The following is a 15797-nucleotide window of genomic DNA, read 5'->3' on the forward strand; positions in this document are numbered from 1 at the left end:
TATGTGCCTGGCCAGTTTCGTTTCGTTTCTTTTTCTTTTTTTTTGAGATTTGTCTTGCTCTGTCGCCCAGGCTGGAGTACAGTGGTGCCATCTTGGCCCACTGTAACCTCTGCCTCTCAGGTCAAGTGATTCTCCTGCCTCAGCTGGGATTACAGGTGTGCAACATCACATCTGGCTAATTTTTGTATTTTTAGGAGAGACGGGTTTCACCATGTTGGTCAGGCTGGTCTCAAACTCCTGACCTCAGGTGATCCGTCTGCCTTGGTCTCCCAAAGTGTTGGCATTACAAGCATGAGCCACTGCACTTAAATGGGAAGTTTCTTAAGATCCTATAACAAGTCAGTGCCTGGATCTGGAACTGAGACCATTTAATTCTTAATTCATGATCCGTTTTGTGCTATACCACACTTCTGACTTCTGCTTATTGATTGTATTTTTTTCCCCATTATCCTGAGGTTTGTAGCATTGTCTTCAAATCTAGGGAAATGACTTTTTCTGTAGGAGCAGCTACAGAGTTCTGTAGGGCATCCCAATATGAAAAGTTTCTAAAAATGAGAATCCTTGTTTGGAGGTTATTAAGAATGTTTCTTTTCTTAGTTGTGCTATCCAGGTACCTCTGTTTCTTTTTTTAAATTTTTTAATTTTTTTGAGACAGAATCTTGCTCTGTCGCTAGGCTGGAGTACAGTGCCGTTATATTGGCTCACTGCAGTCTCTCTCTCCGGGGTTCAAGTGATTCTCCTGCCTCAGCCTCCCGAGTAGCTGGGGTTACAGGTGCACACCATCGTACCCAGCTAATTTTTTTGTATTTTTAGTAGAAACAGGGTTTCACTATGTTGAACTCCTGACCTCTTGATCTGCCCTCCTTGGCCTCTCAAAGTGCTGGGATTACAGACCTGAGCCACTGCGCCTGACCAGCTCTTTGTTTCTTAGACTAATGTGACAGATAGCATCCTGGTATTGGATTCTATCCGAGAGTAGCCACAGGTTGACAGTGGGGTTAAGCTCAGGGCCTTATTTCCTACAGGCAGGATTCTGACATCATTCAGGTTCTGCCTGCACTATTGTGCTTTGTGAGTGTGGACATGAGAATTTCTTCCCACTCCTTCCCTACCTGAAGTTTTCTCCTTCCATGTGGTAGATAAAGATAACTTTGAGACCCACACCCTGTCTTCTCCTATCATAGCTTATTCAGATCTTAATGAGAACTGCAGGGGTAACATGCTTAGCAGAGCCTGCTAGCTGCAGTCATTGCAGCTTCATGCCTTATAGGTAAGAAACCAATCTTTCCTGTAAGCAGTCTGCTCTGTGAACAGAAGCCTAAGGTATGAGGTATATCTCTGTCCCTTAAGGAGGAAACAGTGGAGGATGTAATGTGGCCTTGGATAGGGAAAGGACTGGGCATGAACTCAGCCAGTAGGCTTAGTTTCTATTCCTACACCTTATTGGCTTACACAGGGTCCATCTTCTCTGCCTCTAAGCCTAAGTTTTTAGTCATATCACACAGTCCTGCGTTATATACATTGACTTATCAGGGGTAGATTATGTAGCAAAGGGGCACTGGGAAGCTGTGATTCTGGTCCTAACTCTTAACACACTTTGAGTGGAGCAAGCCATATAAAAACTCTGAGCATGTATGTATGTGTGTCCACCTGTAAAATGGAGATAATGATTCTTTGCCCTGCCTACCTCACAGGATTATGAGGCCCAAATGAGGTCCTCCTGTACCTGAGATTGCCTTGAAAACTTGGGAAGTACTGTGAAAAAGTGGGGAGATCATATTGGAACAATGTTGTGAACTGCTTGTTGCAGTCTAACTCTCTTGCCTTAATTGGACATGGGCTGAGAGGTGGGTCATACCGAAATGTGAGTGGTCATTTCCAGTGTTTGAGGGCTAGGCCTCAAAGCTGTTTGCTGAACTTGGGTTGAGAACACTGAAGAATTGATTGATCAAGGAACCTGTATTTTGTTCTGCTGGTTTGTACTTACAGGAGATGTGAAGATTTTTATCCTGTGTTGCAGTTCATCTTTGTTTTTTCTTCTCTCACCAGGAAGTTGGGTGAGGTGACAGGGTTTTCAAAGGGGAGAATGGGAAGAAGGCTGTAGGCAAAGATGACTGCTTGGGACAGTCAGAAGCTTTGTTATATGGGAGCCACATTTTATGACACACTCCTGGAGAGGAGGGTTTGGAGGCCTTGGAGGTAGCTGGCAACAGCTGGGTGCTGTCGTGTGTCCAATTTGGGACCCATCAGGTAGCATGCCCTGCCCCCCTAATTGCTAACCCTCTGTCTGCTGCTTTATCAGACTACGCGTTTGTTCACATGGAGAAGGAAGCAGATGCCAAAGCCGCAATCGCGCAGCTCAACGGCAAAGAAGTGAAGGGCAAGCGCATCAACGTGGAACTCTCCACCAAGGGTCAGAAGAAGGGGCCTGGCCTGGCTGTCCAGTCTGGGGACAAGACCAAGAAACCAGGGGCTGGGGATACGGCCTTCCCTGGAACTGGTGGCTTCTCTGCCACCTTCGACTACCAGCAGGCTTTTGGCAACAGCACTGGTGGCTTTGATGGGCAAGCTCGTCAGCCCACACCACCCTTCTTTGGTCGCGACCGCAGCCCCCTGCGCCGTTCACCTCCCCGAGCCTCTTACGTGGCTCCTCTGACGGCCCAGCCAGCTACCTATCGGGCCCAGCCATCAGTGTCACTGGGAGCTGCCTACAGGGCCCAGCCTTCTGCCTCTTTGGGTGTTGGCTATCGGACTCAGCCCATGACAGCCCAGGCAGCCTCTTACCGCGCTCAGCCCTCTGTCTCCCTTGGGGCCCCATACAGGGGTCAGCTGGCTAGTCCTAGCTCCCAGTCTGCTGCAGCTTCCTCACTCGGCCCATATGGTGGAGCCCAGCCCTCGGCCTCGGCCCTTTCTTCCTACGGGGGTCAAGCAGCTGCGGCTTCTTCGCTCAACTCCTATGGGGCTCAGGGTTCCTCCCTTGCCTCCTATGGTAACCAGCCATCCTCTTACGGCACCCAGGCTGCCTCTTCCTATGGGGTTCGTGCAGCTGCTTCTTCCTACAACACCCAGGGAGCAGCTTCCTCCTTAGGCTCCTATGGGGCTCAGGCAGCCTCCTATGGGGCTCAGTCTGCAGCCTCCTCACTAGCTTATGGAGCCCAGGCAGCTTCTTACAATGCCCAGCCCTCGGCCTCTTACAATGCGCAGTCTGCCCCATATGCTGCACAGCAGGCTGCTTCCTACTCTTCCCAACCTGCTGCCTATGTGGCACAGCCAGCCACAGCTGCCGCCTATGCCAGCCAGCCAGCAGCCTATGCTGCACAAGCCACTACCCCAATGGCTGGCTCCTATGGGGCTCAGCCGGTTGTCCAGACCCAGCTGAATAGTTATGGGGCCCAAGCATCAATGGGCCTCTCAGGCTCCTATGGGGCTCAGTCGGCTGCTGCGGCCACTGGCTCCTATGGTGCCGCAGCTGCCTATGGGGCCCAACCTTCTGCCACCCTGGCAGCTCCTTACCGCACGCAGTCGTCAGCCTCATTGGCTGCTTCCTATGCTGCCCAGCAGCATCCCCAGGCTGCTGCCTCCTACCGCGGCCAGCCAGGCAATGCCTACGATGGGGCAGGTCAGCCGTCTGCAGCCTACCTGTCCATGTCCCAGGGGGCCGTTGCCAACGCCAACAGCACCCCGCCGCCCTATGAGCGTACCCGCCTCTCCCCACCCCGGGCCAGCTACGACGATCCCTACAAAAAGGCTGTCGCCATGTCGAAAAGGTACTGTATGCCCCCCGGCCCCTGCCCCCAGCTGGGGCTTAGGGCAAGGGGCTGAGGTTGGCATGGGAGGGAAATGAGGCATTGGTCCCTCCGGTCTTCTCTATTTCTGTGGGATGTCCAGAGGCCGAGGGGAGCAGTGCCTATGAACTTTTCTGGTCACCAGGGTTCAGGTAGAGCATAGTGCTCAGCCTGGGGTGGTACCAGCTGGTCAGGCCAGGCCCAGTGTCACCTGTCAAGGCTAGCTCAAGTGTCATTGGAGCTACTGCCTGCAGGACCTTGGCCCATATCCTTCCCACTGTCTCAAGGATCCTTAAGCCTATTATGTGGTTGTCCTGGCTTTGGCAGGGGTGGGGGTAAAAGAGTAGTCCCTTTGGCACTCACTGGCTAAAGGCAAGTGTATGAGGTGCGTCCACTCTGGGAAGTTGGGGACCTTGCTTTCATCCGCCGTTCTGTTGATAAACAACCAAGGTCTTTCTCCGCAGGGCCCAGGGGTGGAGATAGTTTGCTGTGGTGTGGGAATGTGGACCAAAATCCACCTTGGCCAGTTCAGAGGGGAGGACTTCAGTGGAGGGTTTGATTTTCCACTGAGGTGAAGCCAGGCTTGATTTTTTTTTGGCCTGGATAGGGTGATGAGCCTTCTGACAAAAGGAGACCAATCTGTTGGAGACCAATGTGATCATACCCTCCCTGTCCCCATTGGCATCTCCCCCATGCCCAACTGGAGTCCTCCCCTCAATTGTCTCATTCACCAACTGTCTTCTTCTCTCGACTAGGTATGGTTCCGACCGGCGTTTAGCCGAGCTCTCTGATTACCGCCGTTTATCAGAGTCGCAGCTTTCGTTCCGCCGCTCGCCGACAAAGTCCTCGCTGGATTACCGTCGCCTGCCCGATGCCCATTCCGATTACGCACGCTATTCGGGCTCCTATAATGATTACCTGCGGGCGGCTCAGATGCACTCTGGCTACCAGCGCCGCATGTAGGGCGATCCTGGGATGGGGCACCACAGGGAGGGAGGGAGAAAAGAAGTGGGTAGGGTACAGACCCAGGTTATAACTACTCTGGCCCATACCTTTCCTGGTTGCGGTTTTTCATCCCCTCTATCATTTGGGCCTTCCCCAAGAGATGATCATTTTGAGTGTTTGGCAGTAACCTACTTTGTTCCTTCGCCTCAGCAGCAAATCTTGCTACTGGCTCTAGATCTGCGGTTTCCCCTCTACCCTGCTTCCCATCTCCCATAAAAGAATGGGAATTTCTTTTATGTTTTTTTTTCCTGGCTCCCTTTTATTTTTGTGCGCGATATTTAAGGTCGTTTGGATGGGAAAGCAACCTGCAGCTGAGGTCGGCGGCGCCTTTTTGTTTTTAGATGGGAAGGAGGCCAGGAAAGGGTTAGCTTAACCATTTCCTATGCGCCAAGCTGTGCCAGGAGTCCAAGGTACCCTGACTGTCCCTGTGTAGACTGTTGAGACTGAGTTCCTGTTGGGACAGTCAGTTGGTATGTGTCCGAGTCCCTGCTGACCACTAATGTTTTAGCTGATGGTGAGCGGCACAGTCCCACTTCCCCATCTCCTCAAGTAGGTGGTGTTAGAAAACCTTAATTTTTTTTCCCTTTTGTATGGACTACAAATAAAACTTGGGGCAATTTGCAGTTTGGAAACCTGGTTGTCATTGTCTTGATTGCATTCAGTGTCAAAGGAGCCAATTTGACATCCAGGAAGACATGATAGCTAAAGGGTAGGCAGTCAGAGGACCCAGGACTGATGAGGAAAGGGGTTTGATTGTGGGAATTAGAAGGATTGCCCTGTGGCCCAGAACAATTTAGCTCATCATCATCCTGCTAGCCTGGCATCTTTCAGACTAGAGAGTCCAGAGCAGATGGCTTGGACTTCCTCAGCCCTCAGCTTGAGTTAGTCACACCAAAATGCGGTAAATAATGCCCATTTTCCTCTGCCTCTGCTTGACCATTTTCCCTGACTCTTCCTTCAGTTCAGGAATAACCTGTGTTCCAATGGGATGGTTCTGGGGTTTGGCTTCTCAGGAAATGGAGAATGGGCTGCCGTGGTATTTACAAACTAGTGGATCCTTTAGGCAGTAGGCTTGAATGAGTACTGGGGCTAGGACCCAGAAAAGAACCAGTAGTGGAGTGGAGGTAATGGGAGTGCCTGATACTGCCTTATGGTTGGGAAAAGGAACGGTAGAGAAAACTTGAAGCAGGTATGGGGCATTCTGGTCCTAAAGCTGCTATTTTGCCTGTTGAGTTGTACCATGGAGCATCCTCCTGCGTCCTACCAACCCCTGCCATTATAGTCACCAGAGACTCCTTTCTCTATCCCTTTCTGTTAGGGTTTTCAGATGTCTTCTCGCTGGGTTTATATTTGAAGGTATAGATTCTGGGAAGGGGTGGAGTGCAAGCATAACCAAGTAGTGATACTAGGGTTGGGTGAGGAATTGGGGACTCTTTCTATGCTTTTATTCTAGGGCTGGGGATTGAGGACCTGGGCAAAAAAAATGACAGTTCAACCAGGGACAAGATGGAGGTTTGGGCTTAATGATAGGTAAATGAAAGACTGGTTGAGTGGGTTGAAAACAACTGAAGAACTTACTGATGCTCCTTTGGGAAAAGGGGCTTTAAAGACTCGATTTGGGAGCCTAGGGCAAGGCGACTTTGTGGGGGAGGTGTACGTGTCAGTCAAGTGGAGGTCAGGTGGGTTGTCTTCTGCCTCCTTCACTGGCTTCATGTGAACTTCCCTGTGACAGAGTATCTTGCCTTAGATGTCCTCTTCCCCCTGCCGAGCGTGCAAAAGCATTTGCTCTTATGACCACGAGTTCTTATTTGTGGATGCTAACTGGGTAATCTCAGGGAGTACTGGGGCCATGGCTCTTTTCCTTGCTTCTTTCTGCTCACTGCCTTGCTTTCAGGTGCTTAGCTGCTCCTTTTTATTTCTTTGCAGGACTGGGAAAGAATGGGAGAAGGATTTTGATAAGTTTCTTGTTTTCTATGTGGTGATGGGGTGGTCTGAGGGTCAAGCTAATAAGCCTGCCTTTGGTTATTACCCTGGAAAATCGAGGGTTGGTAGTAGGGTTATGATTGTGGCTTGCGTATTTGCAATTTTTCTTTGTCAATGTGGCTTTCTGTCATCTTCCTTTCTCTCCAGTGAGGGTTCTGCCACTGTCTCAATCCTTTGGTTCCTGCATAAAACAGCTAAATGTGCTTTCAGGGCCAGTGGTGATGTTCTCTGTCGTTGCCCCAGCTCTTCAAAGCGACCTGGCCCAGATGAGCGCTCTGCCTGCCTTTCATCTTTAGGTCCTGCTGCCCCTGCTACCTCAGCCTTCAGGGCCTTAATTGCTCAAGCCAGGAGTAGCTACAAAGCCAAATCATGTGTCACTTTCCTCTTGCAGATTGTTTTAAAATCTCCCTCTTCTCTTTTATTTTCATTATGCCACCTGTGTTAATCCTATAGCCTGCTTCTCATACTTTGCTTTGTTGATTGCTGATTTCAAGCCCTATATATAACGTGGGGAAAGTTGTGTTGAGTGAATGGAAGGACAGTTAACTGAATGTGTATTTTGGGAAAATAAACTATCTTCAGATGATTCAACTTCTCCACCTATCACCTTTACAAGTTGGCCTTCATTGGAGAAGTTTTAGTTGGTTTATTCCTAGAACAAGACCACCTAGAGGCTTTTAACCTTGTCAGGCTGCTCTCTTCTGAAGTTTGTACCTGGTTTAAAATTCTGTGTGGTGGGCTTGAGACCATCTCTTGTAATGAAGGTAATGGGACTATCACTGAGGGGTTCAGCCTTTCTAAGTAGGCTACCATTCTAGTAAAATCCATCACTTAGATTCTGCCACAGACTGTTGGTTGGTTCTCCAGGCATTTTGTCCTATTAAGCCAAATAAGTGGACATCATGGGATGGATGAGGTCATAATGAAAACAGGTTTACTAGATTTATGGACCTAGTATACTGTGCAACATACGGAAAACTGAATTTCACAATCTATAGGTACCTTTGAAAGGTCATAAAGGGTAAAAGTCTATAGAATTTTCCAGAAAAGAATTCTTAAAACTGGGTTTCGGCCGGGTGTGGTGGTTCACGCCTGTAATCCCAGCACTTTGGGAGGCTGAGACGAGTGGATCACCTAAGGTTGGGAGTTCAAGATCAGCCTGACCAACATGGAGAAACCCTGTCTCTATAAAACAAACAAACAAAAAAAACTGTGTTTCATGTCTAGATTTAAATGATATTCTCTATCTGTAGTGCTTCAAATGTGGCCAGTTGTGGTAGCTCACACCTGTAATTCCCAGCGTTTTGGGAAGCTGAGGTAGGAGTATTTGCTAGAGACCAGCTTCGGCAATACAGTGAGACCTTCTGTCTACAGAAAAAAGCCAGGTGTGGTGGGATGTACCTGTAGTCCTAGCTACTTGGGAAGCTGAAGCAAAAGCATTGCTTGAACTCAGGAGTTTAAGGTTACAGTGAGCTATGATCGTACCTACTGCACTTCAGCCTGTGTGACAGAGCATGACCCTGTCTGAATAAATGAATAAATGAATGAATGAGTGAATGAATGCATGCCTTGCTCAGCTACCTGAGGCAGGCCTTGGGCTGACCTTGAGGGATTTATATTCTGGGAGGCAGGACCTAGCTCAGTGAGCTAATTTATATGAATAATTATTGATAGGCAAGTGGTAGGTAAGGAAGGAGAGGATGTGGCAGTAGTCCCAGGTGGTTAAATTTTCTGGAGACATGATTTGATTTAAAAACTGACTTGGAGCTGGGTTTGGTGGCTCACACCTGTAATCCCAGCACTTTGGGAGGCCGAGGCAGGAGGTCTGAGGTCAGGAGTTCAGCCTGGCCAAGATGGTGAAACCTGTATCTCCTAAAAATATAAAAATTAGCCGGGCACAGTGGCAGGTGCTTGTAATCCTAGCTACTCCGGAGGCTGAGGCAGGAGAATTGCTTGAACCTGAGCAGAGAGGTTGCAGTGAGCTGAGATCACACCACTGGATGGAGACTCCGTCGTCGTCTCCCCTCCCCCCCAAAAAAAGAAAACCGACTTGGGGCCGGCGTCGTGGCTCACATCTGCAATCCCAGCAGTTTGGGAAGTCAAGGCAGTCGGATCCCTTGAGTCCAGGAGTTCTAGACCATCCTGGGCGACATGAGGAAACTTCACTACAAAAAAATTAAAAATTAGCTGGCTGTGTTGGTACATACCAGTAGTGCCTGTAGTCTAGCTGAGGCTGGAGGATCTCTTCAGCCTGGGAGGTGGAGTTTGCAGTGAGCGAAGATCATGCCGCTGCACTCCAGCCTGAGGAACAGAGTGAAATCCCATCTGAGGAAAACGTACAAACAAAAGTAAGTTTTTTGTTTTTGTTTGTTTGTTTTTTTAAAAAGGGTCTCAGTATGTTGCCTAGGCTACACTTAAACACATGGCACAAGAGATCTTCCTACCTCAGGCTCCCAAATAGATGGGACTACAGGAGGTTTCCTGAATTTGAATCTTCTACCTCTTCTTGGCTGTGTGATCTTGAACATATCAGAACACTGCCTTTGTTTTGTTATCTATAAAATGAGGGTAATACCTAACTACAATAAATACATATGTTAATACAACAAACTAAATTTATGTTAAATTAGTACAGCCAAAACAAATTATATTTACTCTTTATAGCAACTCACATGCATTAGCTATTTTTTTTTTTTTTCTTTTGAGATGGAGTTTCTCTGCTGTTACCCAGACTGGAGTGCAATGGCACGATCTTGGCTCACCGCAACCTCCGCCTCCTGGGTTCAAGCAATTCTCCTGCCTTAGCCTCCCAAGTAGCTGGGACTACAGGCGTGTACCACCATGCCCAGCTAATTTTGTATTTTTAGTAGAGACGGGGTTTCACCTTGTTGACCAGGATGGTCTCAATCTGTTGACCTCGTGATCCACCCACCTCGGCCTCCCAAAGTGCTGGGATTACAGGCTTGAGCCACCACGCCCAGCCTTTTTTTTTTTTTTTTGAGACGGAGTTTCGCTCTTGTTGCCCAGGCTGGAGTGGAATGGCTCGATCTCAGCTCACTGCAACCTCTGCCTCCTGGGTTCAAGCGATTCTCTTGTCTCAGCCTCCTGAGTAGCTGGGATTATAGGCATCTACCACCACGCCCGGCTAATTTTGTATTTTTTACTAAAGACAGGGTTTCTTCATGTAGGCTGGTCTTGAACTCCCGACCTCAGGTGATCCGCCTGCCTCGGCCTCCCAAAGTGCTGGGATTACAGGCATATGAGCCACTTTGCCTGTCTTTTTTTTTTTTTTTTTGGCCAGAGTCTTGCTCTTGTCTGCCCAGGCTGGAGTGCAGTGGCGTTATTTGGGCTCACTGCAACCTCAGTCTCTTGGGTTAAAGTGTTTCTCCTGCCTCAGCCTCTAGACTAACTGAGACTACAGGCATGCATCACCATGCCCAGCTAATATTTGTGTTTTGAGTAGAGACAGGGTTTCACCATGTTGGCCAGGATGTTCTTGATCTGTTGACCTTGTGATCCATAACCTCCCAAAGTGCTTGGATTACAGCTATGAGCTACTGTGCCAGGCCAGCTATTTTCTAAATGGGGAAGTTGAGGCTGTTGGTTAAGTGACTGTTTTTTTTTTTTTTTTGAGACAGAGTCTTGTATTGCCTAGGCTAGAGTGCAGTGGCACGATCTCGGCTTGTTGCAATCTCCTGGGTTCAAGCAATTCTCCTGCCTCAGCCTCCTGAGTAGCTGGAACTACAGGCATGTACCACCACATCTGGCTAATTTTTGTATTTTTAGTAGAGATGGAGTTTCACCATGTTGGCCAGGGTTGTCTTGAACTCCTGACCTCAGTGATCCTCCCACTTCAACCTCAGAGTGTAGGGATTACAGGTGTGATCCTCCACACCTGGCCTTAGTTACTATTCTTTGTTTTTTTTTTTTTTTTTTGAGATGGAGTCTTGCTTTGTCATTTAGGCTGGAGTGCGGTGACGAAATCTCGGCTCAGTATGACCTCCACTTCCCAGATTCAAGTGATTCCCCTGCCTCAGCCTCCCGAGTGGCTGAGACTACAGGTACGCTCCACCACGCTCAACTAATGTTTTGTATTTTTACTAGCAATGGGTTTCACCATGTTGGCCGGTATGGTCTTGATCTCTTGACCTTGTTATCCACCTGCCTTGGCCTCCCAAAGTGCTGGGATTACAGGCCTGAACCACCATGCCAGGCCTCAGCTGGGTAGTTGAGGATCAAATGGGTAAAAAGTTGGTGTCTCAAGGAACTGAACCAGACATTGGAACCATCTAGGGCTTTGTTTATAATCGTTATGATATACTACTATTGGGAGAATCAAATGAGAACATGTGACACATGTATATATAGTCACTTTTCGTTAAATCTTATCTCATATAAATGCGTTAGAATATTCTCTGGGATGGCCTAGTGGAACAGCACACAGCTGATCCAAAGATTTTGGATGTCAGTGTGAGTGCAGCACACACTTCTAACAGTGAAGGCAGTGAATTTCTGTAATTAGGGGTACCTAGAAGTGATTTGGCTACTGGACCATGTTAGTTTTGGCCACCTCCAGTCTTTTGCAATACTGTTTTGTGTTCTGGGAACAATTCTTGTGAGTATGGAAAAGAAAGGTTATTGATAGTGTAGGGGGCCTTCAAAGGTGTCAAAGAGGGCTAAGCGGTTGTAGCTGGCCGTGGGGTTGTAGGCCTAGGAAGCCTTCTGCCTGGCTCCCATTGGACATGCCTGGAGAATACTTTTTAGTTTGAGCCTTTATCAGACCTGTAACTCATTTCTGGACCAGGAGCCAGAGTCATTTATTAGATGTATAAGTTATATATTCGTCTTTGAGCATGTAAAACTCATACAGATTGGACTGGGTCTGGTGACTCATGTCTGTAATCCCAGCACTTTGGGAGGCCGAGAGGGAGGGATCACCTGGGGTCAGGAGTTCAAGACCAGCCTGGCCAACATGGCGAAACCTTGTCTACTAAAAATATAAAAAATTAGCTGGGCGTGGTGGTACATCCCTGTAATTTCAGCTACTTGGTAAGCTGAGGCAGGAGGATTTGCTTCAACCTGGGAAGCAGAGGTTGCAGTGAGCGAGATCATGCCACTGTGCTCCAGCCTGGGCAGTGAGACTTCATCTCAAAGAAAGAAAAAAAAAGGCCTGACGTGGTGGCTCACACCTGTAATCCTAGCATTTTGGGAGTCTGAGGCGGACGGATCAACATGGTTAAGAGATCGAGATCATCCTGGCTAACATGGTGAAACTCTGTCTCTACTAAAAATACAAAAAAATTAGTCTGGCATGGTGGTACCTGCCTGTAGTCCCAGTTACTTGCGAGGCTGAGGAATAAGAATCACTTGAACCTGGGAGGCAGAGGTTGCAGTGAGCCGAGATCATGCCACTGCACTCCAGCTTGGGTGACAGAGGAGACTCCATCTCAAAAAAAAAAAAACAAACCTCCTACAGGTTGCTTTTTCATGTCTGAGTAGTTTTCATTGTCCTCGGTGTTTAACCTCGAAATTTGTATTTGTCTTTCATTTCCAAGAATCTCATCTCTTATTTCTCAATTATGTGCTGTATACACTGCCCTTTTTATTCAAGATTGGCAGCTAGATTACATATTATTCTTGGCTCTGAGAAAATGTCAGCTTTCTAGATGACTGGGCAAGTCACTTTACCTCTGAGGAACTTGGTAGTCTAGTCAGCAAATTAAGAATCACCACAAAAGAGCATCTATCGTGTTCCAGACAAGGTGCTTTTATTTTCTTCTTTTAATTTTTCAAGACAGTCTCTGGTTGCTCAAGCAATCTTGGCTCACTGCTGCCTTTACCTCCCATGCTCAGGTGATTCGCCCACCTCAGCCTCAGCTGGGACTACAGATGTGTGCCACCACACCCAGGTAATTTTTTTTTTTTGTATTTTTAGTAGAGACAGCGTTTTGCCACATTGCACAGGCTGGTCTCAAATTCCTGGACTCAAGCAATCCACCTGCCTCTGCCTCCCAAAGTGCTGGGATTACAGGCATGAGCCACCGTGCCCGACCAAGAAGGTACTTTGGCTTACACCTGTTGTAATGCTAGCACTTTGGGAGACTGAGGTGGGTGGATCACTAGAGGTCAGGGGTTCGAGACCAGCCTGGCCAACATGGTGAAACCTCTCTTCTTCTAAAAATCCAAAATTAGTCAGGCGTGGGTGGTGCATGCCTGTAATTTCAGCTACTTGAGAGGCTGAGGCAGGAGAATCGCTTTAACCCTGGAGGTGGAGGTTGCAGTGAGCTGAGATTGTGCCCTGGGAAACAAGTGTGAAACTCTGTCACAAAAATAAATAAATTATTTAAAAAACATCATTCTTGATGTAATTCTTTGTAGTTGAGGTGGTAATACAGAGGATTTGGATCTGATCTCTTTAATTGACGTTTAGTTAAAAATCTTTAATTTTTTTCTTTTTTTTTTTTTTTTTGAGATGGAGTTTTGCTGTTGTTACCCAGACTGGAGTGCAATGGCACCATCTCGGCTCACCGCAACCTCCGCCTTCTGGGTTCGAGCAATTCTTCTGCCTCAGCCTCCCGAGTAGCTGGGACTACAGCCGTGCACCACCATGCCTAGCTAATTTTTGTATTTTTAGTAGAGACGGGGTTTCACCTTATTGACCAGGATGGTCTCGATCTGTTGACCTCGTGTCCACCTGCCTCAGCCTCCCAAAGTGCTGGGATTATAGGTGTGAGCCACCATGCCTGGCCAAAATGTTTAATTTTTTTCAAGGGGCAAGCATTAAGTTCTTTTAGTACTCAGTAAAATACTGGTAGGTGAACATCAGTGTGAAGACACTTGAACTACTAACTTCTACCGTAAGTTTCATTGTGTTCCAGTTGTTAAAGTGATGATCAGACGCTGTTAGCTTGGGTTACCTCTGGCTTTTGGGTACTTGCTTTTCTGTTTGAGGAAGACTGGAAAGTGTACTAGGGATGAGTGAAGGTGCGTGTTTTCAGAACTGCTAAGTGTCCAGGTTTTTAACCTGATATTGACTGAAAATTTCCAGGTTTTTAACCTGATACTGACTGAAAATCTGAAGTCATTTCCTTCCTTTTGGTTATCAAGAAGTTAACTCATACATTCATTCATTTACTATTAACTTAGTCAACACATACTTCAGTGTCTTACCATGTACCAAGTACAATTCTAACACTGGGGGTATAATAGGGAATAAGAAAAGAATGTCCCTGCTGGCCAGGCCTGGCGGCTCACTCCTGTAATCCCAGCACTTTGGGAGGCTGAGGTGGGCAGATCACGAGGTCAGGCGAGCCAGACCATCGTGAAACCCCATCTCTACTAAATAAAAATACAAAAATTAGCTGGGTGTGGTGGTGCGTGCCTGTAGGTCCCAGCTACTCTGGAGGCTGAGGCAGGAGAATCGCTTGAACCTGGGAGGTGGAGGTTGCAGTGAGCCAAGATCGCGCCACTGCACTCCAGCCTGGTAACAGCGAGACTCCATTTCAAAAAAAAACAAAAAAGAGAAAGGGTCCTGCCTTTTAGAATAAGTATAGGATTTCAAGTGTTAGTAAGTATTCAGAAAGACAACATGGAGTCATAGGATAGAGTTCCAAGGTAGGGTTGGAATGGGTGATGTCTTTAGATCAGTGGCCAGTGAAGAATCAAAACAAAGAATATTCCAGTCTAAACGAGCTTGGGATAAAGACATTATGTCTGAAGGGAGCATAGTTGGGAGTCAAGGGTGGTGATTGTTAGAAATGTTGGGAAATTCCAGCCAAGAACCAGATTGGGGTAGGGTCTTACAGTGCAAGGAAAGGAGTTTGAATTTCTTTCAATTGCCTTTAAAAAAAAATGTAAAGCCAAGGCTGGGCATGGTGGCTCACAACTGTAATTTCAACACTCTGAGAGGCTGAGGTGGGAGGATTGTTTTTGGGCCCGGTAGTTTGAGACCAGCCTGGGCACACATCGTGAGACCTCATCTCCCAAAAATTTAAAAAGAAATCAGGTGTGGTGGCACACACCTATAGTCCCAACTACGTGGTAGGCAGAGGCAGGAGGAACACTTGAGCCTGGGAGATCAAGGTTCCAGTGAGCTGGGATTGTGACACTGCACTCTAGCCTGGTTGACAGTGTGACATGGTCTCTAAAAAAATAAAGGCAGGAAATTTATTGGCTATTATCCAGCTGCCTTTGTAAATTAAACCACCCCAAATACTGTTGATTGTCATCATCCTTGCATATTAAATGTAACTGTTGCCATAGGTTTTTTTTTTTTTGAGATGGAGTCTCACTCTGTCACCCAGGCTCGAGTGCAGTGGTGGCTCACTGCAACCTCCCCCCGATCCCCGGGTTCAAGCAGTTCTCCTGCCTCAGCCTCCCTGGTAGCTGGGATTACAGGCACATGCCACCACACCCGGCTAATTTTTTTTTGCATTTTTAGTAGAGATGGCGTTTTGCCGTGTTGTCAGGATGGTCTTGAACTCCTGACCTCAAGTGATCCACCTGCCTCAGTCTCCCAAAGTGCTGGAATTGACATAGATTTTAAAAAGCAGGGAGGCCAGGCACAGTGGCTAGTGCCTATAACCCCAGCGCTTTGGGAGGCCAAGGTGAGAGGATTGCTTTTTTTTTTTTTGAGACAGAGTTTTGCTCTTGTTGTCCAGGCTAGAGTGCAATAGCACAATCTCTGCTCACTGCAGCCTCTGCCTCCTGGGTTCAAGTGGTTCTTCTGCCTCAGCCTCCCCAGCAGCTGGGATTATAGGCGCCCAACACCACGCCCAGCTAATCTTTTTTATATTTTTAGTAGAGATGTGGTTTCACCATATTGGCCAGGCTGGTCTCTAACTGCTGACCTCAGGTCATCCACCCATCTCGGCCTCCCAAAGTACTGGGAATTATAGGCGTGAACCCCCGTGCCCAGCTCAAAGTATTGCTTTTGAGCCCTGGCATCTGAGACCAGTCTGAGCAATAAAGACTTCGTCTCTACAATACATAAGTAGGCCTGGTGTGGTGGCTCACGCCTGTAAT

The 15797-nt window shown here is 47.7% G+C and overlaps 1 protein-coding gene across 5 annotated transcripts in view; it reads left to right on the top strand.

Moving 5' to 3' along the window:
- The window catches only part of RBM4 (RNA binding motif protein 4), a 71161-nt gene that overhangs the window by 4822 nt on the left and 50542 nt on the right, over positions 1-15797 (top strand). Inside the window, exons 2-3 of one of the 5 annotated variants that reach the window (XM_002807374.6) lie at positions 2303-3767; positions 4541-5422. The exons of the other annotated variants lie outside the window; for them this stretch is intronic. Of the exons in view, the coding sequence (XP_002807420.2) occupies positions 2303-3767; positions 4541-4748 (1673 nt within the window). The 3' untranslated portion in view covers positions 4749-5422. Of the gene's footprint in view, positions 1-2302; positions 3768-4540; positions 5423-15797 lie in introns of those variants that run through there. 5 annotated transcript variants of the gene reach the window in all.

Source organism: Callithrix jacchus, chromosome 10, assembly GCF_049354715.1.
Source record: "Callithrix jacchus isolate 240 chromosome 10, calJac240_pri, whole genome shotgun sequence".
Taxonomy (NCBI): domain Eukaryota; kingdom Metazoa; phylum Chordata; class Mammalia; order Primates; family Cebidae; genus Callithrix; species Callithrix jacchus.